Source organism: Anomaloglossus baeobatrachus, chromosome 1 (assembly GCF_048569485.1).
Source record: "Anomaloglossus baeobatrachus isolate aAnoBae1 chromosome 1, aAnoBae1.hap1, whole genome shotgun sequence".
Classification (NCBI taxonomy): domain Eukaryota; kingdom Metazoa; phylum Chordata; class Amphibia; order Anura; family Aromobatidae; genus Anomaloglossus; species Anomaloglossus baeobatrachus.
In genome coordinates, this window is record NC_134353.1 from 299,329,304 (window position 1) to 299,355,510 (window position 26,207).

Here is a 26,207-nt window from a genome sequence, read left to right on the forward strand (position 1 = left end):
CTGCTCATCACAGCCCAGCACCTCTCTTCTCCCTTCTTCATTGCAGAGAGCCACAAGCAGGAGCGATGCTGGGCTGTGACGAGCAGTGAAAGTCCCCCCACAGCCTAGTGACTCATGGAGACTATAGCCAACGGCAGTAATGTCAAGGCAGTAAGAAGTTGATGTTACATCACTGGACATCAGAGGTCACAGAGCCCAAGGGTCATGCGAAGGGGATGAGCAGACCGTAATAGCGCAGCTCACAGGCAGAATTGCCAACACAAGGTATTTGAGAGAAACCTTGTTTCTCAACATAATATTGATGTAGTTAGTAATTAAAAGGGGTGAACCACCTCTTTAAAGAGGTTAACCACCACTTTTACATTGATGGTCACCAATGTCTGATTTGCTGGAGTCCGATACCCGGCATGCCCACCGAACAGCTCTTTTTGGCACCACCGGTGGCAGCAGGCTGCCGGAAATGCTCAGATTTGGAGCTTCTGATAGTGGCCGCAGCCAGTTATTGCACATCTCCTCTTGTTGATTTGAATGGGAGATGGATTTACAGCACCTAGCCATGGCCACTAACAGGTGACAGGAAAGATCCAGAACTGAGCTTTTATGGCTGCCTACCACCACTGGCACCAGGAACAGCTGAATAGTGGGGATGTTGGGATGTCAGACCCCAGCCAATCAGACACTGATGACCTATCCTAAGGATAGACCATCAATGTAAAAGTAGTGGATAACATCTTTAAATGCTGCTTGGTTGCATTACTGGACAATGCCTATAGACAAGTGTGGTGCTATTTCAGTCTGATAAAAAGGTAGAAAATGTTTCTTCTAATACTGGATAAACCATTTAACTTGTTCACTGCGTTTGGAAGATGTTGTAACTCAAGAAGAGATAACGCAGAAACATATCATAGGGGTGAATTTGAGATAATCACAAATTGCAAATTAATGGAGGAGAACAATTTTCTAAATTTGTTCATGTCTAGTCAGTAACTAAAATGAATGAATTGTTGCTATAATTTGGGGCAGATGTGTAGAAATGATCCCGTATCCCAAGGCATGAGGGTGTCCTCTGTAGCCAAGCATAACACATTTTTATGAGATAGCATTTCTTAGTGCAATCATGGCTGAACGATTATATACTACTATTGATGTATGTATTTCTTATAGTTATATGCTATAATATCTATTCTATATTTTTTTAGGTCTCATAGTCCGAGAAGTGAGTATTGAGATCTCACGACAACAAGTAGAAGAGTTGTTTGGCCTAGAAGATTACTGGTGCCAATGTGTTGCCTGGAGCTCCGCAGGAACCACCAAAAGCAGAAAAGCGTATGTTAGAATAGCATGTAAGTATTGCCAAGAATTTCACTATGTATAGTGACAGTTATAGCTCATGATTATTTAAGGTGTACATATGTCCTAATTTTGTCCAATAACAGTGACACAGTGATCCAGGGGCTATGTTTGACATTGCAGATTTTAAGGGAACCTTTCAGGTAAAAATAAAATGCTATTACCTTCAAATATGGAGTTAATCTGCAGGTTTAAAGCATTCTGAAGCTGCTCAGTGTCCACATGTAGAGCCCCACTGTTGGGAGTGAATGAAATTTAGACCTCAGCATTAGAGCCGGCTGTCAGTCAGTGCGGAAGGCGGTTACAGCTGCCGCTCACTATTCATAGAATAGTTACTGAATATCTGCCAGAGCCACTCTGTTGACTGGAATCCTAAGGCTGCCGGGAGGGAAAAAGTTTACTTTCTCCAAGCAGCGAGGCTCTCAGTGCAGACACCAAGCAGCTTCAGAACACTATTTACCTGCACATTAACCTTTTATGTTTGTTTTTTTACCTGACATATTTGTCACACTGCATTACTGAAGTTACTGAGCCACAGGAAATGTAGCTTCAGAGTGCAGTTTAGCAAGCAACCACTAGGGTCAGCAGAGAGACAAATCGTGGTCAGGAGCTAGCAAAGAGTCAGGAGCCGAAGAGTAATGTGAAAACCAAAAGGGAGAGACGAATGGTGGAGTCAGGAGCGAGGATACAGGACAGCGGCAAGGAAGTCCAAATACAGATAAAGGAGGAGGACAAACAGGTTGGGAAAGGGGAAAACAGCAGACAGGAATTCATAGTTAGGGACCAGGACAGGCAGATGAATGGGGGAGGGTACAAGTCAGCACACAGTGGCGGGGAGGCAGAATAGATCGGGAACATTCACCAGAGCCAGTATACACGCTGCAAGGCAGAAATATCACTGGCACTGAGCCATAGGTAGAGAGGCAAGATATAGTGTCCTGGGATCCGGAAAGAGGCAAGGGAAGTTAACCCCTGACATGACCAGAACCGGAGCTGAGTGTAACCACAGCAGGGAAAAGCCTAGATCATGACAATATTCCTTTTAAGTGAATAAGGAAATTATTGAACATTAAACACATCCAATGGATCACAATGGTAATGTCTATTGGAACAAAAAAACACTTTTTATAATTTTTGACAACCTCTTTATATTTTGCTTTCTGTTGTGTTCTTGGCAATATACATGACCCAGGATGACTTTTATTACACTCATCTAATTTATTTTTTAATGTTATATCTTTTGGTTAAAACATTTAAATGATTGCTGTACTGTCACACAAATTGGTTTCATTTGTTTATGAGCTATACATTCAAATTGAAAATCATGTTTAAAAATGAAAAAGTTATTTTACCCCTGAAAAAAATAATTCCCAAAAAAGCTGAAAACTAGGGAGGTAATTCAGTAAGGTGTTTATACCAGAATTCTGGAGTATAAGTTACAATATTTTTACACAATTCTGAAATTGGGCAAAATATTGTGACATTTGGCATTTACATTCCATTCCCAATAAAGTACTCTAATAGGACCGGAACTTGGATGGGACATGTGTGGGATGGCACGTGGCTATCTCACCCATCAAATTCATGATAAGTTACACTACATTAGTGGCATAACTGACTCCAGAAATGTCCTCCGGTCACTGGCTGGAGTACATTTTGGGCAGAAGCACACAATAGGCAACATGAATTAGGCTCACTCCAGCAAGCCTCTTCATTAAAACTGGCTTGTGCAGCACCAGCACCATTGTTAGTGAATTGGCCCCTTTGTCTTTCCCTTTTTTCACTTGCAGTTGTAAAGTGTAATCCGTCTCCAGCAGCATAGACACAGGGAAAGTGTGCGGGAGACTTTGTCTCTTTTCTATTGGTCTCCTGTTAGTCAAAATAACTTAGAGATGTAACAGACAGTAGAGCTTTCAGTTTGTGGTAGGCAAAGCCAATGGACAATGCTAGGAATTATATATGTTTAGAAGTGAAAGAAACAAAGTCCCAGCTTCTATAATTTCAGCAAAAATGCTGATGCAGTAAAATCGCCCACTGATTCTTTAGCATTTTTTCTTATGTTCTTTTTGATAAAAGTCAAATGATTGAGGTTAAAAAAATTATCAAAATGTAATTACGGTGTTGTGAAAAATGTATGAAACGGAAAAGTAATGTAAAACATATATAAGTAAATAACATGGCTAAGAAGGTTGGAGCCACTATTATCAGCAGAAGCACAACCAGTAGTACTACCAAACACAGATCACAGCTTGCCTGTAGCAAGTGTATTAGTAGAGAGGAAGCGGAAGGCATTATGAAATTTGGCCCATTGCTTGTCTCAGACAGAACAGAATGAGGTTACCTCTAACAGTAACACCATCAGTTGCAATGTTTCTGCAAAGAATGGTCTGCTTGATCACAAATGACTACAAGGAATAATTTTTTAAACTTTTTTTTTAAATTTCAAACCAACATGAAAAGTCTGTCAGTGTATTGTTACTAAATGGGCTTTTTGTTACTAACAGATTAGCATTTGTTTCTATGGTAAGGTAAACTTGACAATACTAAGGATGTGTTTAGGTTACAGAACCAAAAAGGGGTTGGATAAAGTCCTGAGAAACTTAAATGTGTTATATATTTCTTTTGAGGGCATGCTGACATCTCGTAAGCAGCAGGCAAGCAGGCTGTGGCTTAGGAGATGGACAGTGATAGAGCAGAGAACCTTTGCTCTATGCTCTATCATGGAACTAAACCGTGTTAGTATCATAGTGGCACTAACACTGTGCAAATGGGCGGTTGCAGGAGATCCAGGGCTCCAGGCAAGAGGTTTGGGGACAGCGCCCAGGATATTTGACGCTAGTGGCACTCCTTCATCAAAAGAGACATATAACTAAATTTAAGGCAATGACACATTTCTGAACCATAATAAAAACTTGATTACTATCCAATAAAATAAGTTTTTGAGGCACTACTTTCTGCTGAACTTGCCTAAACCATACAGAAAACAATGCTTGGATTTCTGCTAAAGACATTATGGGAGTCTTGCTGAGAAAAGAAGAAGTGGTTCATTACGTTTGCAAAATCTCATATGTTAAAAAGTGGGCATGAGCTTCTCTATTAAAGAGAATCTGTCAGCAGGATTCTGCAATGTAAGCTGAGGACAGCATGCTGCAAAAGTTAAAAAAAAAACACAACTGTGCTTCTCTTATCTGTGTGCAAACTAATGTTTACTTAAACTAAAGGGTTTATTGCTCTGCGATTAACATTGGTGTGACTCCATGCTTTGTGCACAGCAGTCCACCACACCCCCTGCTGTGATTTACAGTCAGTGCACAATCTCTACTGAGAGCCTGGTGTGGGTAGGAACAGCTCCCAGCTCTGCTAAACTGAATTTCTTGATAAGCTCAGAACAGCTACACACAGTAATTAATCTATGTTATACATCATTACTTTTAGAATCTCATTGCCTACATCATGCTGCTCTCAGATGAAGTTGCAAAAACCTGCTGACAGATTCCTTTTCTCCATGTTGTAGACCCTCTATTCACTAGACTAGAGTCAATAATGCCGGAGGCATGTATTTCGTATCGGGGCAAGTTATATGACTGCAACAATTTGATATGTAATGATAAGTAGAGGAAAAGTTTGAACTTTTTTGTTCCTTTGTTGAAAAATTCTGCATCATGCTCACGATCTCACAGGAGGTGACAAGTTCACATTCTTCCACCTATGAATATATTAACATGTATGCAATATATATTTGCACATTAAAGAGAAAAAAACAACTTTTTTAAAATGAATTAGCTCCTTACAGTATAGTTAGATTATATTAGATTATTACAAAAAAGTAGTACAGTAGGTGCAGATTGACTTTGTTCTTTTCACTATTTTTTAAACATTTACAAATTGATAGATACTTTTTAAAAAACAAAAAAATCCAGAAGAATCAATGGAATTTTTTTTCTCCACATTTTGTTTTCATTGGCTTTTCAGCATATTTCTTACTGAGTATCACTGAATTAGGAAGTAGCTGATAGCAGACAGAAACTGATTGGATTTTTGTATGGGAAGAAAGCGGAAAAAAAAAGAAAACATTTTGCCGTGCATAAACATGGTGATTTACCTAAGCTGTAAACTCTACGGCCAGAATAAACTGCTGGCTGAACAGTTTTATTGTGTAATAGACTCGGCTGGGTTTTTTTTTTGCAGCTTGGCATTTTACCAATAAACACTTAAACATATGGTTACACAAGGTCACAGTGTGTATCAGCGGCACAGTGGCTACGATTTCTAGCCCGCAGTGACGGGCCATTAATCTAATCCATAATGATAGCTGTGTACAGTTTGCATGTCGTTCTATGATCAAAAGACGTAAATGAAAGGAGATTGGGATTTTCTATTGGCCAGAACTGTCCAACCTTAGTTGAGTTAAAATAACTTCATAGTTGATTGTAATTAACACTCTCTTTCTTTTATTCTGTTTTATGATGTTTTTAGCATGTTTAATTACCTTTTGCCCCCTGTCTGGCTGCGGCCACATGTAAACTTTGTATGCGTTCCACAAGCCCCAATATATGGTTCTCCAGCTATTGCAAAACTACATCTCCCATCATGCCCTGATAGCCAGCCAGGCACTGTTAGGTCATGAAAGGATAGGATTTGTAGTTTTACAACATCTGTAGAGTCACCGGTTGCGGAATATTCTTTTATACTATGAGGGAACTAAGTGAGCCATATACAGGCTGAAAACAAACCATAAAATAAAAAAAAGTGCTTATACAATCAGATATAAAGTTATGTTATAGTACAATAACCACTTAAAGGGGTTTTGTCAACATCATAAATTATTAAAATTACAAAGTGCTTGTAAAAATCAGCAACTTTGCAATTTACTTGTTATTAAAAATGCTATGCATTCTCAAGAACAAAAGAACAAAGGCATTTTTCATTGTATTGTTTCCCAATAGTTTCCAAGGCTACTTGCTACCTCTGCAGTCTATTAGCAGTGGCCGGTCTCCGAGGCAAGTGGCTCAAACTTTAAAAGCTCTACAGCTTAAGGTACCGTCACACTAAGCAACATCGCTGCTGAGGCACAACTTGCTAGCGATGTTGCTAGCGATGTTGCTGTGTGTGAAATCCAGCAACAACCTGGCCCCTGCTGTAAGGTTGCTAGTTATGCTGAATGTTCTGGACCATTTTTTAGTTGTTGCTCTCCCGCTGTAAAGCACACATCGCTGTGTGTGACAGCGAGAGAGCAACAACTGAATGTGCAGTGAGCAGGGAGCCGGCTTCTGCGGACGCTGGTAACCAATGTAAATATTGGGTAACCAAGAAGTCATTTCCTTGGTTACCCGATATTTACCTTCATTACCAGCGTCCGCCGCTCTCACGCTGTCAGTGCCGGCTCCCTGCTCCCTGCACACATGCCAGACTACACATCGGGTAATTAACCCGATGTGTACTCTGGCTAGGAGTGCAGGGAGCCAGCGCTAAGCAGTGTGCGCTGGTAACCAAGGTAAATATCAGGTTGGTTACCCGATATTTACCTTAGTTACCAAGCGCAGCATCGCTTCCACGCGGCGCTGCTGGCTGGTGGCTGGTCACTGGTTGCTGGTGAGATCTGCCTGTGTGACAGCTCACCAGCAACCCGTGTAGCGACGCTCCAGCGATCCCTGCCAGGTCAGGTTGCTGGTGGGATCGCTGGAGCATCGCTTAGTGTGACGGTACCTTTACAGGTTGCTGTGAAGCTGGCCGGATCACTGCCTTTGCTTGCAACATCGGAAAGCACACATTTTGGTTTAGCAGCTCAATCAATCAGGCCTGAAAATGGGTGAGAAATCCCAATAAAACAAAGGCCAATAAAAGAAAAGCAATTCAAATCCTAATTAGTCCTTTAAATTAATGATGGTTCAGTGGTTAGCACTGCAGTCTTGCAGTACTGGGGTCCTAGGATCAAATCCGACCAAGGACAACATCTGCAAGGAGTTCATATATTTTCTGCTTGTTTGTGTGGGTTTCCTCTTGTTACTCCAGTTTCCTCCCATACTCCAAAGACATACTGATAGTGGTCATAAATCATAAGTGGATAGAACATAATTTTACCATAATTCAGCCATGAGCAGGTGCTGTCCGCAAGATTTCAGACAGAGGAGTGAAAAAAATTATAAGAAGAGTTTTCCAAGAGCCAAAAAAAAAACCTGTCGAGAGCTACAGAAAGGCCTGGAGTCAGCAGGTACAATTGTTTCAAATAAAACAATTAGTAATGCACGCAACCTCCATGGTCAGTATGCACGCTCACCATGCAAGACTCCATTGCTAAACAAAATTTAGAAAAGCCTGTGAAATGTTGGGGGAATATAGTCTAGTCAGATGAGACAAAAATTGAACTCTTTGGATGCCATAATACACACCATGTTTTGAGGACAAAATGCACTCATATTACCCCAAAAACAAACTACCAACAGTGAAGTTTGAAGGTGGGATCATAATGGTGTGGGGCTCTTATTCAGTATACAGCACTAGCAAACTTCATATAGGAAGAAAAGAGAAGGAGGAATGGACAAATGTACCTACTGATTCTTGATGAAAATCTGCTGCCCTCTACCAGGATGATGAAGATAAAACTGAGGTGGACAATTCAGCAAAGTAATAATTCCAAACACACAGCCAAGGAAACTCTCACTTGTTTTTAGAGAAAGAAAATAAAGCTGCTAGAATGACTGAGCCATAGAATTATGGTACCTGAACTGAATGAAATAGGAAATTTATGGAAGAAACTAATGCTCAGAGTTCATAGATTGAGCTCACGGGACCTTCATGATTTGAAGAGTGTCTTAGGCCTGAAACACACTTCCGCATAAAAAACGTATGTGTCTCACGTTCCGTTTTTCGGGTCCGTGTTCCGTTTTGCTATGGGCATTTCTCCGGTACGTGTGACATCCGTGTGAGTGCGTATGCTTGCCGTGTGTGCGTGTGGAATGTCCATGTATGCGTACGTGTATTGTCCGAGTGGTGTCCGTATGTGTTGATCTGTGTGTGTTGTAAAATGTCGTTGCTACATACCCGCTGACAGCCGACACAGACAGAGACAAGTGATAAGAATGAACTCGGGTGAACCTCACCCGACTTCATTGTCATACCATGGCTCTGTCTGTGTGTGGCGTCCTGATTAGTGGACATCCGTGATGTAATCACCGGTGTCCACTAAACCCCTGAGTAACTGAAGTTAGCGGCGACATTAGTGCTGCCGTCACTCAGGTTACCCGCGGCTAGCTGGAGTCACCCACCCGACACCACAACTCACCTGTTACTTCTTCACTGATCGCGCAGCTCACTTCAGTGGTCATTGTGTGTGGCCGCTCCTGTCACCTTCATGTAGCAGAGCTGAAAGCATCGTGGGACATCCATGGATTATGGCGGACTTGGATGGGTTTTTTTGTTTTATTAAATTGGTGAACGAGAGAGTGTTTGTTTGTTTTAATTATTATAAATAAAGGATTTTTTGAATGTGTGTGTTTATTTAATTTTAATAACAGGTTGAACATGGAAGCTATCTTGGGGAGACAGCTGCCACGTTTAACCTAGGACTTAGTGGCAGCTATGGGCTGCTGCCATTAACTCCTTATTACTCCGATTGCCACCGCAGCAGGGCAATTTGGGAAGAGTCGAGTAGAGTCTCGTAAATATCGCATCTAATGGATGCGGCTTTTCTGGGCGGCTGCTGGCTGATATTTTTAGGTTGGGGGGCTCCCCATAATGTGGGGATCACCATCTTGATAATACCAGCATTCAGCCGTGTGACTTTACCATGGCTGGTATCAAAATTGGGGGGGGACTGCCTGCCGTTTTTTTAAATTATTTATTTATTTTATGGCACAATATAGATAGGCCCACCGGCTGCTTTGATTAGTTGCAGTGAGACAGCTCTCACTCAGCGTGGGGGCGTGTCTTACTGCAACCAATCATAGGCGCCGGTGGGCGGGGGATACAGGGAATAGTAGATTGAATAATGAGCGGCCAGCATTTTCAAAATAGTTAAAGCCGCCGTATCTTTTGCACAGCTGTTTTTGCTGCACTAGTGATCGGGGATCGGTAAGTATGAGACAGGGGGAGATACAGACCGACTGACAATGGGATATTGACTGACAACTACAGAAGAAAAGGGATATTGACTGACAACCACATAAAAAATAGATTGACTGACATCGCTCACTAAAAAAATGCACACGGATGGTATATATATATATATATATATATATATATATATATATATATATATAAAACAACAATGCAGATAGTAAATAGAATAATGTTGGAGTCTGTTTCAGTCTGGGCATGTGCAAGATACACATTACTTATATCGATTCTCACTTGTTCAAATTTATTTTTCTCCTGGAGAAAAATAAAATGTAATTTTTGCTGCATTTCCATTATACAAATTCTTCCTAATCCTACTCTTTATTTTAATATGAAAAGTGCTAATATTTGAGATATATACAGTTATCTTATTGTTTTTGGAATTACAGAGAAAATACTTTACTTATTCAATCCAGAGTAGATATCTCCTCTTACAGGAGCTTAAGGAACATTATTTTTGCGGCTTTCCTTCCTTTGTCTGAATTCATAATGCTCTCATTTGCATCGCCATTGTCCAGCCTCACTGGTATCTACTCTACACTGTCCTTTTGTAGAAATGCTTGTAACAGTCTGAAGAGCTGGATTTAATACATGAAAACAAGTCTCATTGACGCAAAGCCACTGCTATAATAAAAAGATGAATCACAGCTTTTCTATCAAGTCTTTCACTATTTCCTTTTACTAACAGAAAACTCAGACATATTAAAGTAGAGTAAACTGAGTCCCTGACCACAGGAGTAGAGAAAGGCAAACTTCCTACCTTGTTCCGGAATCCCCGAAACCTTTTTTAATCAGTAGGCCCCCGCAACATCGTTAAAGTGAACCTGTCAGGTGCAATATGCCCCCAGGACCACGAGCAGTTCTGGGTGCATATTGCTAATCCCTGCCTAACCATCCCTGTATACACTAGCATAGATAGAGATCTTTAAAAAAAAGTATTTCTAAAGATCCTTTAGGATATGCTAATGAGCGCAAAGACTAGTCGCAAGTGCATTAGTTCCTGTGCTCATTTTGCCCTCTTAGCATGTTAGCATGCCTACAGGGCCGTGCTAAGATGCTATTCAATGCCACTTCCCAGCATCATCATCAGCAGTGACACGTGTACCTGTGTCTGCACTGCCTTAGATTTCAGGTATAAGGTCAGTGTACATAATCAGAAGTCCCCAGCACTTTCAGTCATGTGCACTACACCAATTTTCAACCGGGACGCGTACACCCGGCTTCATAGTGCGCATGACCGGAAGTCCGGGGATCATGCGCACTGAGCCAAATTCCTACGTTTGGCGCGGTAGCAGCAGAGGTGAGCGGGACCATGTCTCTGACGCTGCACATTCATTACCATATTAGCACACCCACAAGGGCATACTTACATGCTAAGGGGGCCGACTAGCCAAGGGAACTGACACCCTTGCGACTAGTCGCTGGCCTAATTAGCACATCATAAAGGATCTTTAGAAATACTTTTTCTAAAGATCTCTTTATGTAAGCTACTAGATACTAGGATTGCTAGGCAGGGATTAGCAATATGCACCCAGAATTGCTCGTGGTTCTGGGTGCATATTGCACCTGATAAGTTGTAGCGCAATGTACAGATGACGTCATGCCAGGCCTACTAATTAAAAGAAGCGCCAATGGTGCCAGCCAACAGTAATAGTTTCGTAAGGCTTTAGTCATCTCCGTGTACTTAGTTTCTCCTGTCTGTACGTGTACCAGGTGCACATATGTAAATTATTCAATTTTCAGACATAGACAGATGAGAGCCCCTGTATCAATATGTGGACCCTCTGCTCTCCAATAAGCCATCCTAATGCACAATTCTACTAGCCCCCTTACCTCTCAGGCATCAATGATACATGTGCCTCTGAGTTATTCACTATACTGTGTAGTATAAAAATCATTACAGTTCTTGTGAATTGAAACCAATAAATGAAAGTGTCCAAAGGTGCTAGCCAATAAGGCATTTGGAGGTAAGAGCGACACCTGTCTTCCAATGCCTAAGAGAGCTTAAAGGGCCCTCCGCAACGCTACTGGGCACACGTATTTTTAAGGACTCATGCTGTATGTAGGGAGGTTTTATAGATTCGCACTGTGGCACAAAATCTTCAAGTTATGTCTTTGAGCCAATAGATTATGTAGTCTCAGAATTATATATATGCAGACCTCATCCCCAGGCACGCCCAATTTTCTTTCTCCTGAATATGCGCCAAGATACTGGGACTCAGTTTAATAATGAAGGACCCAGGAAATCTTCTAGGAGTGCTACTTGGGGGTTTTGGGAGGTTTCTCTAATGCCCAGCATGTGCCCTTTTCCAAGAACCTGACTGATGTTAAGGAGAATTTTCATAAATGACCTATATACAGTAGTTCCAATATATTTTAAACATTCTTGCTTTATAGAAAAATACCAAAATTTACAATATTACCACATACCCATAATGTATATTATAACTGAAACAAATACTTAGCTGTAAAACTAAAAGTCTTGTGATTCACCAGTTAAAAATTACTTTTACCATTATATTCTGAATGATATTTCTGAGACAAAGCATAGTTTAACGAGCCATCTGGGGACCATAAGCAGAGTTGCAACTAGTCCGGTGCCACCCCTTTCAGGCCTCTCTTTGCACTACTCTAGTTGATGGACAGATTTCTCCTGATCTACATACACAACAGCGACCTACCAATCAACTAAAACACTGCGGAAAGTAGCATTCTGGGGGTGGACTAACGCTGGACTAGTCAGGTCTGTTTCTATAGTCTCCAGATGGCTCTTCAAACTATGTTTTCTCAGAAATGTGATTCAAAGAAATCCAGCCAGGCTCTGATGTAAGCTGCCTGTAAATTAGGCAGCATGCAATGGCTGACAGGTTCCCTTAAAATTTTCCACCAGGTGCAGCATAAATCCCTGCACAGTTATATCCCACTACTGGTGACTGCATGAAGCCAGAACTACATCACTGCTTGAATCAGAAAAAACTCTTTAATGTCTATATATATTGTAAACCATACTAGTTGATTTACTAAAGGTAATTTACATTTATAATTGGGGAACTACTGGGAATCTTAAATTACACATCTGCTCCATGCCTAAATTAATGGAGTAGGAAGTACTGAATTGCTTATTTTATTAACAGTATATTCAGTGGCGTAACTAGGCACTCATGGGCCCCAATGTGAAAACTTTAATGGGGGCCCCAATTACTGCAAAGGTCTCTTCATTAGGCCGAAGGGACTTTTGGGGCCCCCTAGACTCTGGGTGTATGATCTAGGTCTGGGTGCATTTGTAACCTCTGCACCCATTGTTGATATGTCGCTGAGTAAATTAGAGAACTCGTAAAGCTGGCGCTGATTTGATGCCCATGTTTACTAACCACCATTTAATTACAAAAGCCTCTTCCAGTCTTGAGAATAGGCTTTAGAACTCTGTATACCATAAAACCTGCCAAATCTACAGTCCCAGATCAAAAACAAATAACAGTACATGCAACGTACACTAAGGTTCTATATTCTGATAATCTGTATCTATTCTAATGACCACCATGAACATTTCACGTTAGATATCTATCTTTTCCTAGCCACTTTTCTAAGTTTGTATCTTCAGTAAATATAACTAATACACAAGAGCAGTTCCTAGAAATCCGCACAATTAGTCGAGAGTGATTTACTACTCTCTGCAGTATTATTCATCTTCGGAAGTAGAAGAAAAACTAAAATTAATTTGTTCTAAAAATAGGACTTTGCTTTTCCCCATGGCTCTTTCATCAATAATTGCCGAATATTACTTGCTCAGTACAGGCTACTTCAGTCTGATGACATACGTAATTAGCTTCCTTTATCATGGGCTTTAAAACTTTTCTTTTCCCTTACTGATCACCAACTATTGTGTAGGATTAAAAAAATTATTTTACCCTCCAGAGCGCCGAGCACTCTACGACTATAGTCCATTAAAACAGAAAAAATGTATTGAACATTTCTGTTCATTGAGCATGTAATAGAATTAACCGAGGAGTAATTTGAATGTGTGAACAATGTGTCTGCCGCAGAAGATGCTTATATTTATTTAATAGGAGGTCAGCCACATGCCATGAAATACCTCTCTAGACACTTTTAACCCCTAGGGAGACTCCATCGACATTACTTAAAATCCTATCCACAATTTAGCAGGACAATAAGTAGAATATAGATATACTGTAACTCTGCATACCGGCAGCATGCTGTATGCGCAATACAGAGGTATCACTCTTAATGATGATTAGATCCATAAGAAATATGCTTAAAATAGTCCTACTGAACGCTGGTAACGTGTACTGATGGTACAGCAATCACTCCATCCATGATGTGAAAATAGGAGAAAAACAGAGTATAGCGCAAAAAGTCATACATTTATTGAGAACAAACAGATGAAACATGGTGCAATTTAAAAACACATATTGGGAAAATTGTGCAGAGTCATTTGTGGAGCGCATTCAAAAATGAAAAAAAATATATACATCATTCAAATGATCACAGAGACATTGCTACAAGCCCATAAAGTGTCACTGCACATGAAGGGACAGGGGCAAAAAGTACATAAGGATCACAGCTCGTATGATTGTCTAAATCAGCACACAAAAGCTTAGGTATAACTCCATTAGTCTAGATGGTAGAATGCATTGGGATGTACTGTAAATAGTCAGGTAAAAATAAAGCAAGTGAAGAAATCACAATACATAGCCACTCTACATACCAGGAGCTAGCTGTATGTGCAATACGGAGGTATCACTCTACATACCAGGAGCGTGCTGTATGTGCAATATGGAGGTATCACTCTACATGCTAAAAGCGTGCTGTATGTGCAATACGGAGGTATTACTCTACATACCAGAAGCGTGCTGTATGTACAATACGGAGATATTACTCTACATACCAGAAGCGTACTGTATGTGCAATACGGATGTATCACTCTACATACCAGAAGCATGCTGTATGTGCAATATGGAGGTATCACTCTACATCGGAAGCGTGCTGTATGTGCAATACGGAGGTATCACTCTACATACCAGGAGCTAGCTCTATGTGCAATACGGAGGTATCACTCTACATACCAGAAGCGTGCTGTGTGTGGAATATGGATGTATCATTCTACATACCGGGAGCGTGCTGTATGTGCAATACAGATGTATCATTCTACATACCAGAAGAGTGCTGTATGTGCAATACGGATGTATCATTCTACATACCAGGAGTGTGCTGTATGGGCAATACGGATGTATCATTCTACATACCAGAAGCATGCTGTACGTGCAATACGGAGGTATCACTCTACATACCATGAGCGTGCTGTATGTGCAATATGGAGGTGTCACTCTACATCAGAAGCATGCTGTATGTGCAATACGGAGGTATCACTCTACATACAGAAGTGTGCCCTATGTGCAATACAGAGGTATCACTCTACATACCAGAAGAGTGCTGTATGTGCAATACGGATGTATCACTCTACATACCAGGAGTGTGCTGTATGGGCAATACGGATGTATCATTCTACATACCAGAAGCATGCTGTATGTGCAATACGGAGGTATCACTCTACATACCAAGAGCGTGCTGTATGTGCAATATGGAGGTATCACTCTACATCAGAAGCGTGCTGTATGTGCAATACGGAGGTATCATTCTACATACCAGTAGCGTGCTGTATGTGCAATACGGATGTATCATTTTACATACCGGGAGCGTGCTGTATGGGCAATACGGAGGTATCACTCTACATACCAAGAGCGTGCTGTATGTGCAATTGTGACGCCCTGGCAAAGCCAGGTTGTCACAGAAAGAGTTAATCCTCCTTGGTAACCTGATCCCACACCGATGCAGCAGGACAAACCACATCCCCCCGGGGTAAGAGAAAAGCAGAGCAGAGGGGAGGGGCTGGAGCAGAGTGTTTGGAGAGACAGACAGAAGAGGAGTCTGGAGTTGTAGCTCCCAGGCTGATAGTGAAGCGTGCTCTGAAAGGGCCGGGACAGGCTGCAGTGAGGAAGGGGCCAGAGGTAGCCGGAGCAGGGTAGTGGCCCGATGGTACCTAGGGTGACCCGGATCACTGCAGGGGAGTGGATTCCCCGTTCCCGGCTGAGGAGAAAGAGGAAGAGAGTGGAGAGAAAGGCACCTGGCTGCAGGGAAAGAACAGGAGCTGCTGCACCGTATGTGGGACACTAACACCCCCGTACCGAAGGCTGCGGACACCGGCAATTCCTAGTTTACCAGTGACTCTGTGTGAAATACTTGTGAGTACGCCCGTGCCCTCAGGCACCGCACCGCAGCACTGCGCCCTGCTTACCCCATCACCAGGCCCCGGGACAACCAACCCCCCTACCCACGGAGGGGAGAAATAACAACCAAGCTGCTCCCTGTCACCGCTCCTGGGATCCCCATAAAGAGCAGCGGTGGTGTCCACACAATCACCACAACCGTGGGTGGCGTCACGGACAATCTCCCTTACCAAATCCCCTTTTACTGTGGAGCCTGGGATCACAGACCGGGTCACGCTACCGTGATACCCACAGGAGTGACCCTGTGGCCCGGATCTGAGTACCCCCTGGTCCCCGGGCGACACATTTGGCATCACGAACAGGATCAAACCCATCCAGTTACCTGGAGGAAGTGCGCCTTATTCTGGACTGTCAGCGGTGATCCGCTGCAAAAATTTTGAAAGTCGCCATCTTTGCCGCCATTTTGGGCGCGAAAATCTCCCGCCCAGCACCTTCTTCCCCAAGCGGTGGGCGCAAAAAAGAGGCTCCGCCCCCTGAGAACGCGGGCGGAAGTGAAGCTCCAGAGGACCGGAAGCGAAAGGAAGACTTTAAAAGTTGCTGAAAGGACTGCTTCCGAGTACCAAGGGGGAGCAGGAGGAAGGAACCGCAGTTTATGTGACCAGGACTGTAAAGGCAGGGACGCCAGGACTTTGCCTAATTCCGTTCCTGGACAAGCAGTAGCCGCAACACCGATGACATCTTACCCGACTCCGGCAGTCCGCCCAGCCGCCACAGTGATGACGTCGGCTCCGGCAGTCCGCCCGGCAGCAACGGAGGTGGCACCCGATTGGAAGTCTGCCCCAGATGTGGCACCAGCCGCTCCCAGGTACCCCGTCACGGCTGTGGAGCAGCCGGAGTGCACCTGCAGAGAGGAGGAGCAGGTCAGTGAGAGATGGAGCCCTCGGCAGTTAGCGAAGCCGGTTGTAGCCGGCACCGAGGGCATCCAAGTGGGCCTGGCTTCTGAGCAGGAGGCAGAGCACGGAACCCGTGCCCCGTACTGGGAGTGGCGGCAGCGGCAGTGGTAGTGGAGCATGGACGGCTACCCACAAGTTAAAAAGTTGACTGTTTTATGGACTGTCACCCCTGTTGAACGCCCTCAAGTTCAGGAGGAGGCCATCTGCTCCGCAGGTGTGGGGTGGCAGAACGGTTTAAAGTTTTAGAAAACGTACCTCCCGATGTGGGAAGATGTATGATTGTAATGTGTTGATTTTTCCAGTTTCAATAAATGTTGGTGTCCAGACGGCCCGAGGACGGGCCATGTTTTACCAAGGGGGTGTGTGACGCCCTGGCAAAGCCAGGTTGTCACAGAAAGAGTTAATCCTCCTTGGTAACCTGATCCCACACCGATGCAGCAGGACAAACCACATCCCCCCGGGGTAAGAGAAAAGCAGAGCAGAGGGGAGGGGCTGGAGCAGAGTGTTTAGAGAGACAGACAGAAGAGGAGTCTGGAGTTGTAGCTCCCAGGCTGATAGTGAAGCGTGCTCTGAAAGGGCCAGGACAGGCTGCAGTGAGGAAGGGGCCAGAGGTAGCCGGAGCAGGGTAGTGGCCCGACGGTACCTAGGGTGACCCGGATCACTGCAGGGGAGTGGATTCCCCGTTCCCAGCTGAGGAGAAAGAGGAAGAGAGTGGAGAGAAAGGCACCTGGCTGCAGGGAAAGAACAGGAGCTGCTGCACCGTGTGTGGGACACTAACACCCCCGTACCGAAGGCTGCGGACACCGGCAATTCCTAGTTTACCAGTGACTCTGTGTGAAATACTTGTGAGTACGCCCGTGCCCTCGGGCACCGCACCGCAGCACTGCGCCCTGCTCCCTGCTTACCCCATCACCGGGCCCCGGGACAACCAATCCCCCTACCCACGGAGGGGAGAAATAACAACCAAGCTGCTCCCTGTCACCGCTCTCGGGATCCCCATAAAGAGCAGCGGTGGTGTCCACACAATCACCACAACCGTGGGTGGCGTCACGGACAATCTCCCTTACAAAATCCCCTTTTACTGTGGAGCCTGGGATCACAGACCGGGTCACGCCACCGTGATACCCACAGAAGTGACCCCGTGGCCTAGATCTGAGTACCCCCTGGTCTCCGGGCGACACACAATGCAGAGGTATCACTCTACATACCAGAAGTGTGCTGTATGTGCAATACGGAGGTATCACTCTACATAGCAGTTCATGAAAATCAGACCATACTCAGATGTTATCCGAATGTGGTCCGATTTTTTTTTTTCTGGACCCATAGACTTGCATTGTTGAGTTTGATCCAACACTTGGATCAATATAGGGCATGTCACCAAGTGGTCTGGGAGTAAAATTAAATGTCACCAAGAGATCTGGGGGAAAAATCAGACGTGTCACCAAGTTGATTGGTGAAAAAATTGGACATGTCATTAAGTGGTCTGCAGACAAATTTTGGCATGTCACCAAGTGGTTCCAGGAAAAAATTACAACGTGACCAAGTTGTCAAGTGAAAAAATCGAACATGTCGCTAAGTGGTCTGGTGAAAAAATCGGACATGTCACCAAGTGCTCTGGGGAAAAAGTTGGACATGTCACCATGTGGTCTGGGGAAAAAAATCAGACATGTCATTAAGTGGTCTAGGGAAAACAAATTGGATATGTCACCAAATGGTCTGGTGAAAAAATTGGAAATGTCAACAAGTGGTCTAGCATATAAAATCAGACATGTCACCAAGTGGTCTGGGGAAAAATGTTGACACGTCACCAAGTGCTCCCGGGAAAAAATCAGACATGCCACGAAGTGACCTGGGGCAAAAACTGGATATCAGCAGTTCTCCATGGAATATCATAGGTTCGAGTGCTATCCGGGAAAGCCACGGATAGCACTCGGAAGAGAAAACTGTTTGTATGCAAAAGCCCTAACTGGCAGAAATACTGTATGTCCAATATATGGATTTAATTTTATAATATACCAGCAGTGCATTAATCACCCTTCTTGATTTATTAGTGGGAACATTATAGTAAAGATGACCCCTTTGCGTATATTCTCTTTCATCCAACTATTTTATATACTGAATATCAAAGGTATTGTGTGCCACATAGTGAACACAAAACATACAGTTTCTATGCATTTATTTTCCTGTATTGAAGCTTTTTGCTGTACATTCTCTGTACATCTCTAAAAGAAGAATAGATATTTGCTTGGGGGAAGAGATCTTCAGAGAATCCTCTATACAAACCAAACAGAACAGAAAACTTTCCAAGGGGTCCTTTGAGGGGCTACAACATAAATATTACATATATGCTCCTGTTTACAATGAATATTTACAAACTCTGTAACCTTTCCACAAACTTCCATCAAAATTACCATGCCTTCCTGTACAAATGTATCATTGTATTACATGGAGGAATTACTGAACGACGGCCATGAATAAAAATGGATAGAATATCAGTGATGATGTTGTCAGTTAGGGGTCTGAAGGACATGTGCAAACATGATCATTGGTATCATATGTGTAATGAGTAAATGGGAATATTACATGTACCAGTAAACCATCAGAAGCCCAGGCAAGAAAGGATATTATATTTCATTGATCCCAAAACCATGTGTTCCTAATGACTGGAATCTGTAAATCTGAGAAGGTATTACTTAGCTGAAATATGGGTGCCAGTGGTGGGTCAGAAGGTCATTCCTCGCCGGTGTAAATCATTGACCTGCAGATGGCAGTTAAGTAAACAGACGGCCCTAATGTAAATCTAATAAATAGTTCATTACGGGCACTAACCTTTTGTACATACAGATGGAGAGAAACCACTGGAATTTCAACATGTAACTTCCAAATTAGTGCCATCTGGTTATTTCTTTTCCACAGTGACTATACAGAAATGTGCACTTCCATTGCTTGACGTAACGTTATAGAGGACCTATTATAAAATATTGCATTTCCAGTGAAATTATATAGAAAGACCATTTCTTAGACCATTGTCTTGTGATAACTCTCCTTAATGTATGAAGAAATTGACGACTGGGTTTTACCAATCCCTTTGCCAATTGGATGACAACACTGATTGGTTGGCTTTGGAGTTTGAATGGACACATCCATTGACATGGTTACTAGGGATGATCGAATACCTCAAATACTCGGCTTCGCCCATATTCGACAAATAGGTCGCCGCTATTCGCGAATATGCGATACTCAATGTAAGACTATGGGAAACCCGAATAGTTGCTGAATAGCAACTATTCGGGCTTCCCCTAGACTTACATTGCGCATCGAATATTCGCATAGTGGCGACCTATTCATCAAATATTCGCGAAGCTGAATGTTGCCGAATATTTGTGATATTCGAACATCCCTAGTGGATACCCACTGGTGGACACACACAGAAAAGGGCTCTTGGGCCAGAACAATATATGGGCCCTTTTCAGTCCAATAATTCATCAAAATTCACAGTTCCACATGTTTTGGAAGGAGAAATGGCCCCCCTTACCTCTTGGGCCCTTGTGCGGTTGCACAGGTTCCACCAATGATATGTTCACTCCTGTTGTTACCCCAGTGTTCAATGATTTCATATATTTCCAGGAGCAATAGCAGAGGATCTTGTAGGGATCTATGAAAGGATGTACCCGCATTAAAATTGTGATAAAAATACAAGTATTTGTTTATTTTTGCATCTATACAAGATAATAATAAAAGATTAGTTGTAGATGCCTAACATTGCACAGAGTGTCATATCCCTTTGTGAGGTCTCATACTGTTTGCACATAACCCGCTATATATCTATTCTCCAACCATCCATGGAGAATTCAATAAGGATTGCACAGTTGTGGCATTTGACTTTTTGTTTAATGTAAACTATCAAAATTGACATTTAACTTCTGTCTGACACATCTATAGTTCGGCTTCCTAGGCTTCATAATTAAACCCTCTGTATAAAGCATATGGGTTTTGACACTGTTTGGAAATGATAAAAAATGATATAAACTGTTTATAACTCGTGCACTTTATTAAAGACTGCTTTCTGAAAAGAAAAAATCCATTTACCGTTCAACATTTTTCATACTTTCTACAAAACATAAAAGTTCCACTACCCCAAGGAAGTTCAGACTGGCCCCCAGGGGAACAGGTGAGCCCCCCGGTAGCCCCCCACCAATTCACATGAGCAGCAGTGGGCACAATATACTTCGTTCACCATGCACAGAAAAGTCAGCATCTTATCAATCATTTCACAAACTTCCCAGCATATTATTATACAGAAGCATAGGCAATTTGTGAATGATTGTAATGTAATATTCACATACGGCTAAACAGGGGGCCTAGAGCCAACGTTACGCTAATGGCACTCCAGAGCCAATGTTACCCCAGTTGCACTCCAAAGCCAACATTACCCCAATGACACTCCAGAGCCAACGTTACCCTAATGGCACTCCAGAGCCAATGTTACCCCAAAAGCATTCCAGAGCCAAAGTTACCCTAACGGTACTCCAGAGCCAACGTTACCCCAATGGCACTCCAGAGCCAACGTTACTCCAAAGGCACTCCAGAGCTAACATTACTCCAATGGCCCTCCAGAGCCAACATTACCCCAATGGCACTCCAGAGCCAACGTTACCCCAATGGCATTCCAGAGCTAATGTTACCCCAATGGCACTCCAGGGCCAATGTTACCCCAATGGCACTCCAGAGCCAACGTTACCCCAATGGCATTCCAGAGCTAATGTTACCCCAATGGCACTCCAGAGCTAACGTTACTCCAATGGCACCCCACCCGACACTGACTCCAAGCTATGCAAAACCTAATATTCCAAACAAGTATTCAATTTGTTCTCATCTATATAATATAAGGGGTATATGACCCAATCTGGTTCACTCTCTAGGAGGCAGAACAAAGAGCATCAGCAAAATACAACTATTACTTAGTGTGATCCTATATTAAATTGGTAATAACCCCATCATAATGAGATCAGTTGCAGTTTTTGGAGAAGGGATTGTTTACATTGGTCAACCCCTTTAATATTGAGGATAAAAGCACTTACTATTAGGAAAATCTTTCTCAATATTTACTAGCATTTTAATTACTTTATAAATAACATTTTTTTACATAAAGTGAGCAAGTTTAGATCTTTAATTTGCATTGCGCACGTTATGCTGAGAATAATAGAAAAACTGTATTAAACAGAAGCATTTTTTATAAGGTACTATCAATGAGTACAATAACCAATAAGTAAAACATAGCTAAAAAATCTTTATACATCTGTCTTGTTTTCTTAGACTTAAGGAAAACGTTCGAGCAGGAGCCTCTCGGAAAGGAGGTGTCTTTGGAACAAGAAGTTCTATTACAATGTCGACCACCTGAAGGTATCCCGATAGCTGAAGTAAGTAACGGGCAACTTGTTCAGCTAACGTCTAATTGGATTGATTTAAGTAATTATGTGTATATGATAGATAGATATGAGAGATAGATAGATAGATAGATAAATATGAGAGATAGATATATCGATATGAGAGATAGATGGATAGATAGATAGATAGATAGACAGATAGACAGATAGATAGATATGAGAGATAGATAGATCGATATGAGAGATAGATAGATAGATAGATAGATAGAGTAGATAGATAGATAGATATGAGAGATAGATAGATCGATAGATATATATGAGAGATAGTAGATAGATGGAATTGACAGTACTTCGGAAATTAACACCAATGCCACAATTAGTATGGAAGGCTATATGCATAAACGATATCAACACCGATGAACAACAAGCAAGCCCATGTCAAATTTCAAAAGTACTTTGTTTGTTCAATAAAAATTAATAAACACATAAAAAACCCAAATGGACCACCCCAATTGATGGATGGTATTGATATGAGGAGCCAGCACTCACAAAATAGATATCAAAATCTATAATAGTATTCAGTAAATTACACCCAATTTATATAAGCAATACATGGCAGAGGAAAAAGTTGCCTGTTGTAGATTTATATATGACAAAAATGATTATCCATATCTGTAGAGAAAATAGAATGATATATAATAAAATCATACAAAGGTAACCAATATAACCAACAGACAGCTGATCCAGTGCCAAGAGTGGTGTGGCAGCCCCTAACACTGACGCGCGTTTCGCAACATGCGTGCTTCATCCAGGAGCGCCTGGATCAGCTGTCTGTTTTTAATATTGGTTACCTTTGTATGATTTTGTTATATTTCTTTCTATCTTCTCTACACATATGGATAATAATTTTTGTCATATATAAATCTACAACAGGCAACTTTTTCCTCTGACATGCATTGTTTATATAAATTGGGTGTAATTTACTGAATACTATTGTAGATTTTGATATCTATTTTGTGAGTGCTGGCTCCCCATACCCCATACCCCATACCATCCGTCAATTGGGGTGGTCCAATCAGGGTTTTTTTATGTGTTTATTATTTTTTTTTAACAAATAAAGTGCTTTTGAAATTTGATATGGGCTTGCTTGAGTACTTCGGAAATGTTTTAGGCAGGTGTTCCAACTAATTCTCTTACGTAAGAATGCTTTAAAAATAGAAGTGTTACTGTTTTTTGTTGTTTGTTTGTTTTTTCAATTCACAAAATGCAAAGTGAATGGACAAAAGAGAAATCTAAACCAAATCAATAATAATAATAATAATAATAATAATAATAATATTCACTTTAAATGTTGTTAATTGATTGGATTAATTGATTTTTTGCTATATAAGTGAGGTAAGAGCTGGAGACAGTGACAGTCACTGGGAGCAATGATGGTTGAGAATCAGCACTGGACCTGGGGAGGGTGAGTTAGACAAATCTCACCCAGTGGAAACGAGGGTTTTTTTTAAACTTCCTTTAATTATTATTTTTATGTATATTATCAGGATCAGTTGTGGAAAACTCAACTTTAACTTTTAGAAGTACATTCCCAAATAAGTACGGGTTAAATGACAAGTGAAAAATTCTCCGTCTCTACCAAACTGAAAATTCCCAGGCCTCACGACAAACTTTGATCCACTTCAAAGTGATATACTTTTCTTATGTCCCCTTTGAAGTACAGGGAAGAATAAGCAGAGACGGTTAGATAATCATTAGTATAATTCACCTTGTTTGTAAGGTTTTCTTCTGTACATGTGCTGCTCCTTTACTTAGTTTACTGTTGTCATGCCTATTCTGATGATATCTAACTTTCTGCATGTATATAATGAAAGTCATAGAAATAGGCTAAAGCTCTTATCTAAGCGCATGGATTAGATGAATATGTAAGAAAACACTCACCAGCAGATTATAGAAGGAGTATTTTTTTATTCCTAATATAGTCGCTGATCCTTAATACATTTTATGTAGCAGGTCATCGTCACAACAGCTGTAATGTTAATCTCTTCTGTAGTCTGATCTTTTCTATATCTCCACATACAGGGACATGTTCACCTGTTATAAAAAAGTATTATGCTGTGAGCATTTAAGGCGCAGATGACTTCTTAGGACATAGTCTCTATTGGGAATATTAAAGGCATTGTGAAATACACTTTTTACGCTCCCAAAAATTGCTTCTAATGGACTTAAGTAGAACTTTGAAGTAACAAGGTGGATCAATTCCTCACCTCTTACAGATGACCAACAAGTGTTTGATAAAGTGCCACACAAAAGGTTGATACATAAAATTAGATTAATAAGAATAGGGGAAAATATGTGTAACTGGGTTAAGAACTGTCTCAAAGATAGGAAACAAAGGGTGGCTATTAATGGAACACACTTGCATTGGGTCACAGTTAACAGTGGGGTACCACAGGGATCAGTATTGGGCCATCTTCTTTTTAACATATTTTTTAATAAACTTGTTTTGGGCATTCAGAGTAGAATTTCAATATTTGCAGATGGTACTAAATTAAGCAAAGTAATCAATACAGAGGAGGATAATTTAATACTGTAGAGGGATTTTGGGAATTGCTTTAGACTTGGGCTGAGAAATGGTAATTGAAGTTTAATATGGATAAATGTAAGCTCATGCACTTGCCTAAAGGTAATAAAATGTATAACTATGTATTAAAAATATAAAACACTGGGTAAAACTGTTACTGAAAAAGATTTGGGTGTATGGGTAGATGGCATTCTTATCTTTACTGACCAGTATCGGGCAGCTACTGCCATGTCTAATAAGATAATGGGAGGCCTACATGCTCATGAGAAGAACATAGCTTTAGGTGAACTAGTGCAGGTGCAGAAAAGACCAACCGAGGTTATTAAAGGAATGGGAGGAATGCAAGCAATACCAAGACAGGTTATTAAACTTGGGGTTATTCAGTTTGGAAAAACGAAAGCAAAGGGGCGATTATATTGCAATATACAAATATATGAGGAACCCATACAGAGCCTTCTCTAATGATCTTTTTACACCTAGACATGCAGTGGGGACAAGGGGACATCCACTATATCTAGAGGAAAGAAGGTTTAATCGTAATCACAACGCAGACTATGAAACTCTGCCACATAATGTTGTAATGGTTGATTCACTACTAAAATTTAAGAGACACCTGGATGACCTTCTTGAAAAATATAATATTACAGGTTAAGTGCACTAGATTCTGTGAAGGGGCGATGATCCAGGGAACTAGTCTGACTGCCGTATGTGGTGTCAGGAGGGATTTTTCCCCTAATGTGGCACTTACTGTCCCGTGGGTTTTTTGTCTTCCTCTAGATCAACATGCTATGTTAGGTCATGCGTTGAATTTGATGAACGTAAGTCTACCTTCAACCTTAAACACTGTGAAACTATGAATAGTAAAAGTCCACTTGGACTGTCATAAGTATTTTTTTTCTATTTTATAGACTTTTTAATTTCATCCTTCAAGAACTTTGTTATATATCCAATCACGCGGACATTATATACAATTTATTAAGGAATTATTGGAACTGTTTCTTTGGTATATTTTTATGCATCACAGGGGGAATCCAGCTTGATGACAGACATGTTTACCGCCAGAATCCACTCCTCGCTGAAGTGCTGATGCTTTGACACTCTCCAGACCAGAAGTGGTGATCCCATGACTACCAGTGGCATGATGGCTGAGGCCACTAATTTGTTGGTGGTCAGGATATTATTGCTTCAGTCCAGCAGAGACTGTCAGAGTAGGGAGCGTATTTTGGTGGTTTGTCTTGTCTTTTCATCATCATATCAAGTATAAAATTATGCTGGGAAACGTCTCTAAAGTAACATAAAGTAATACATTTAGCAGAATATTACAGCATTGTGCTGTGAAGAGTTGTGTGGAGCAAGGAGTAATATGTACATCTTTCCTTTCTGTCAGTTTAAAGGGAATCCTTCAGCAGTTTTTTGCTATGTAATCTGAGAACATAATGGTGTAGGGGCACATACCCTGATTCCAGCGATGTATCACTTCCTGGGCTGGTTGATGAACTTTTTATAAAAACCCTGTTTTCTCTGTTGTAATTGTAACAGTTCTAAAAATGTTGAGCTGTGTATAACCCCACCC

At 41.6% G+C, this 26,207-nt stretch overlaps 1 protein-coding gene across 3 annotated transcripts in view; it reads left to right on the forward strand.

Moving 5' to 3' along the window:
• UNC5C (unc-5 netrin receptor C) overlaps positions 1-26,207 on the forward strand; it is a 556,745-nt gene that overhangs the window by 378,682 nt on the left and 151,856 nt on the right. For all 3 annotated transcript variants that reach the window (XM_075350956.1, XM_075350967.1, XM_075350963.1), the window contains 2 exons: positions 1,200-1,343; positions 21,980-22,083. In XM_075350956.1, coding sequence (XP_075207071.1) covers positions 1,200-1,343; positions 21,980-22,083 — 248 coding nt within the window. The remainder of the gene's footprint in view (positions 1-1,199; positions 1,344-21,979; positions 22,084-26,207) is intronic.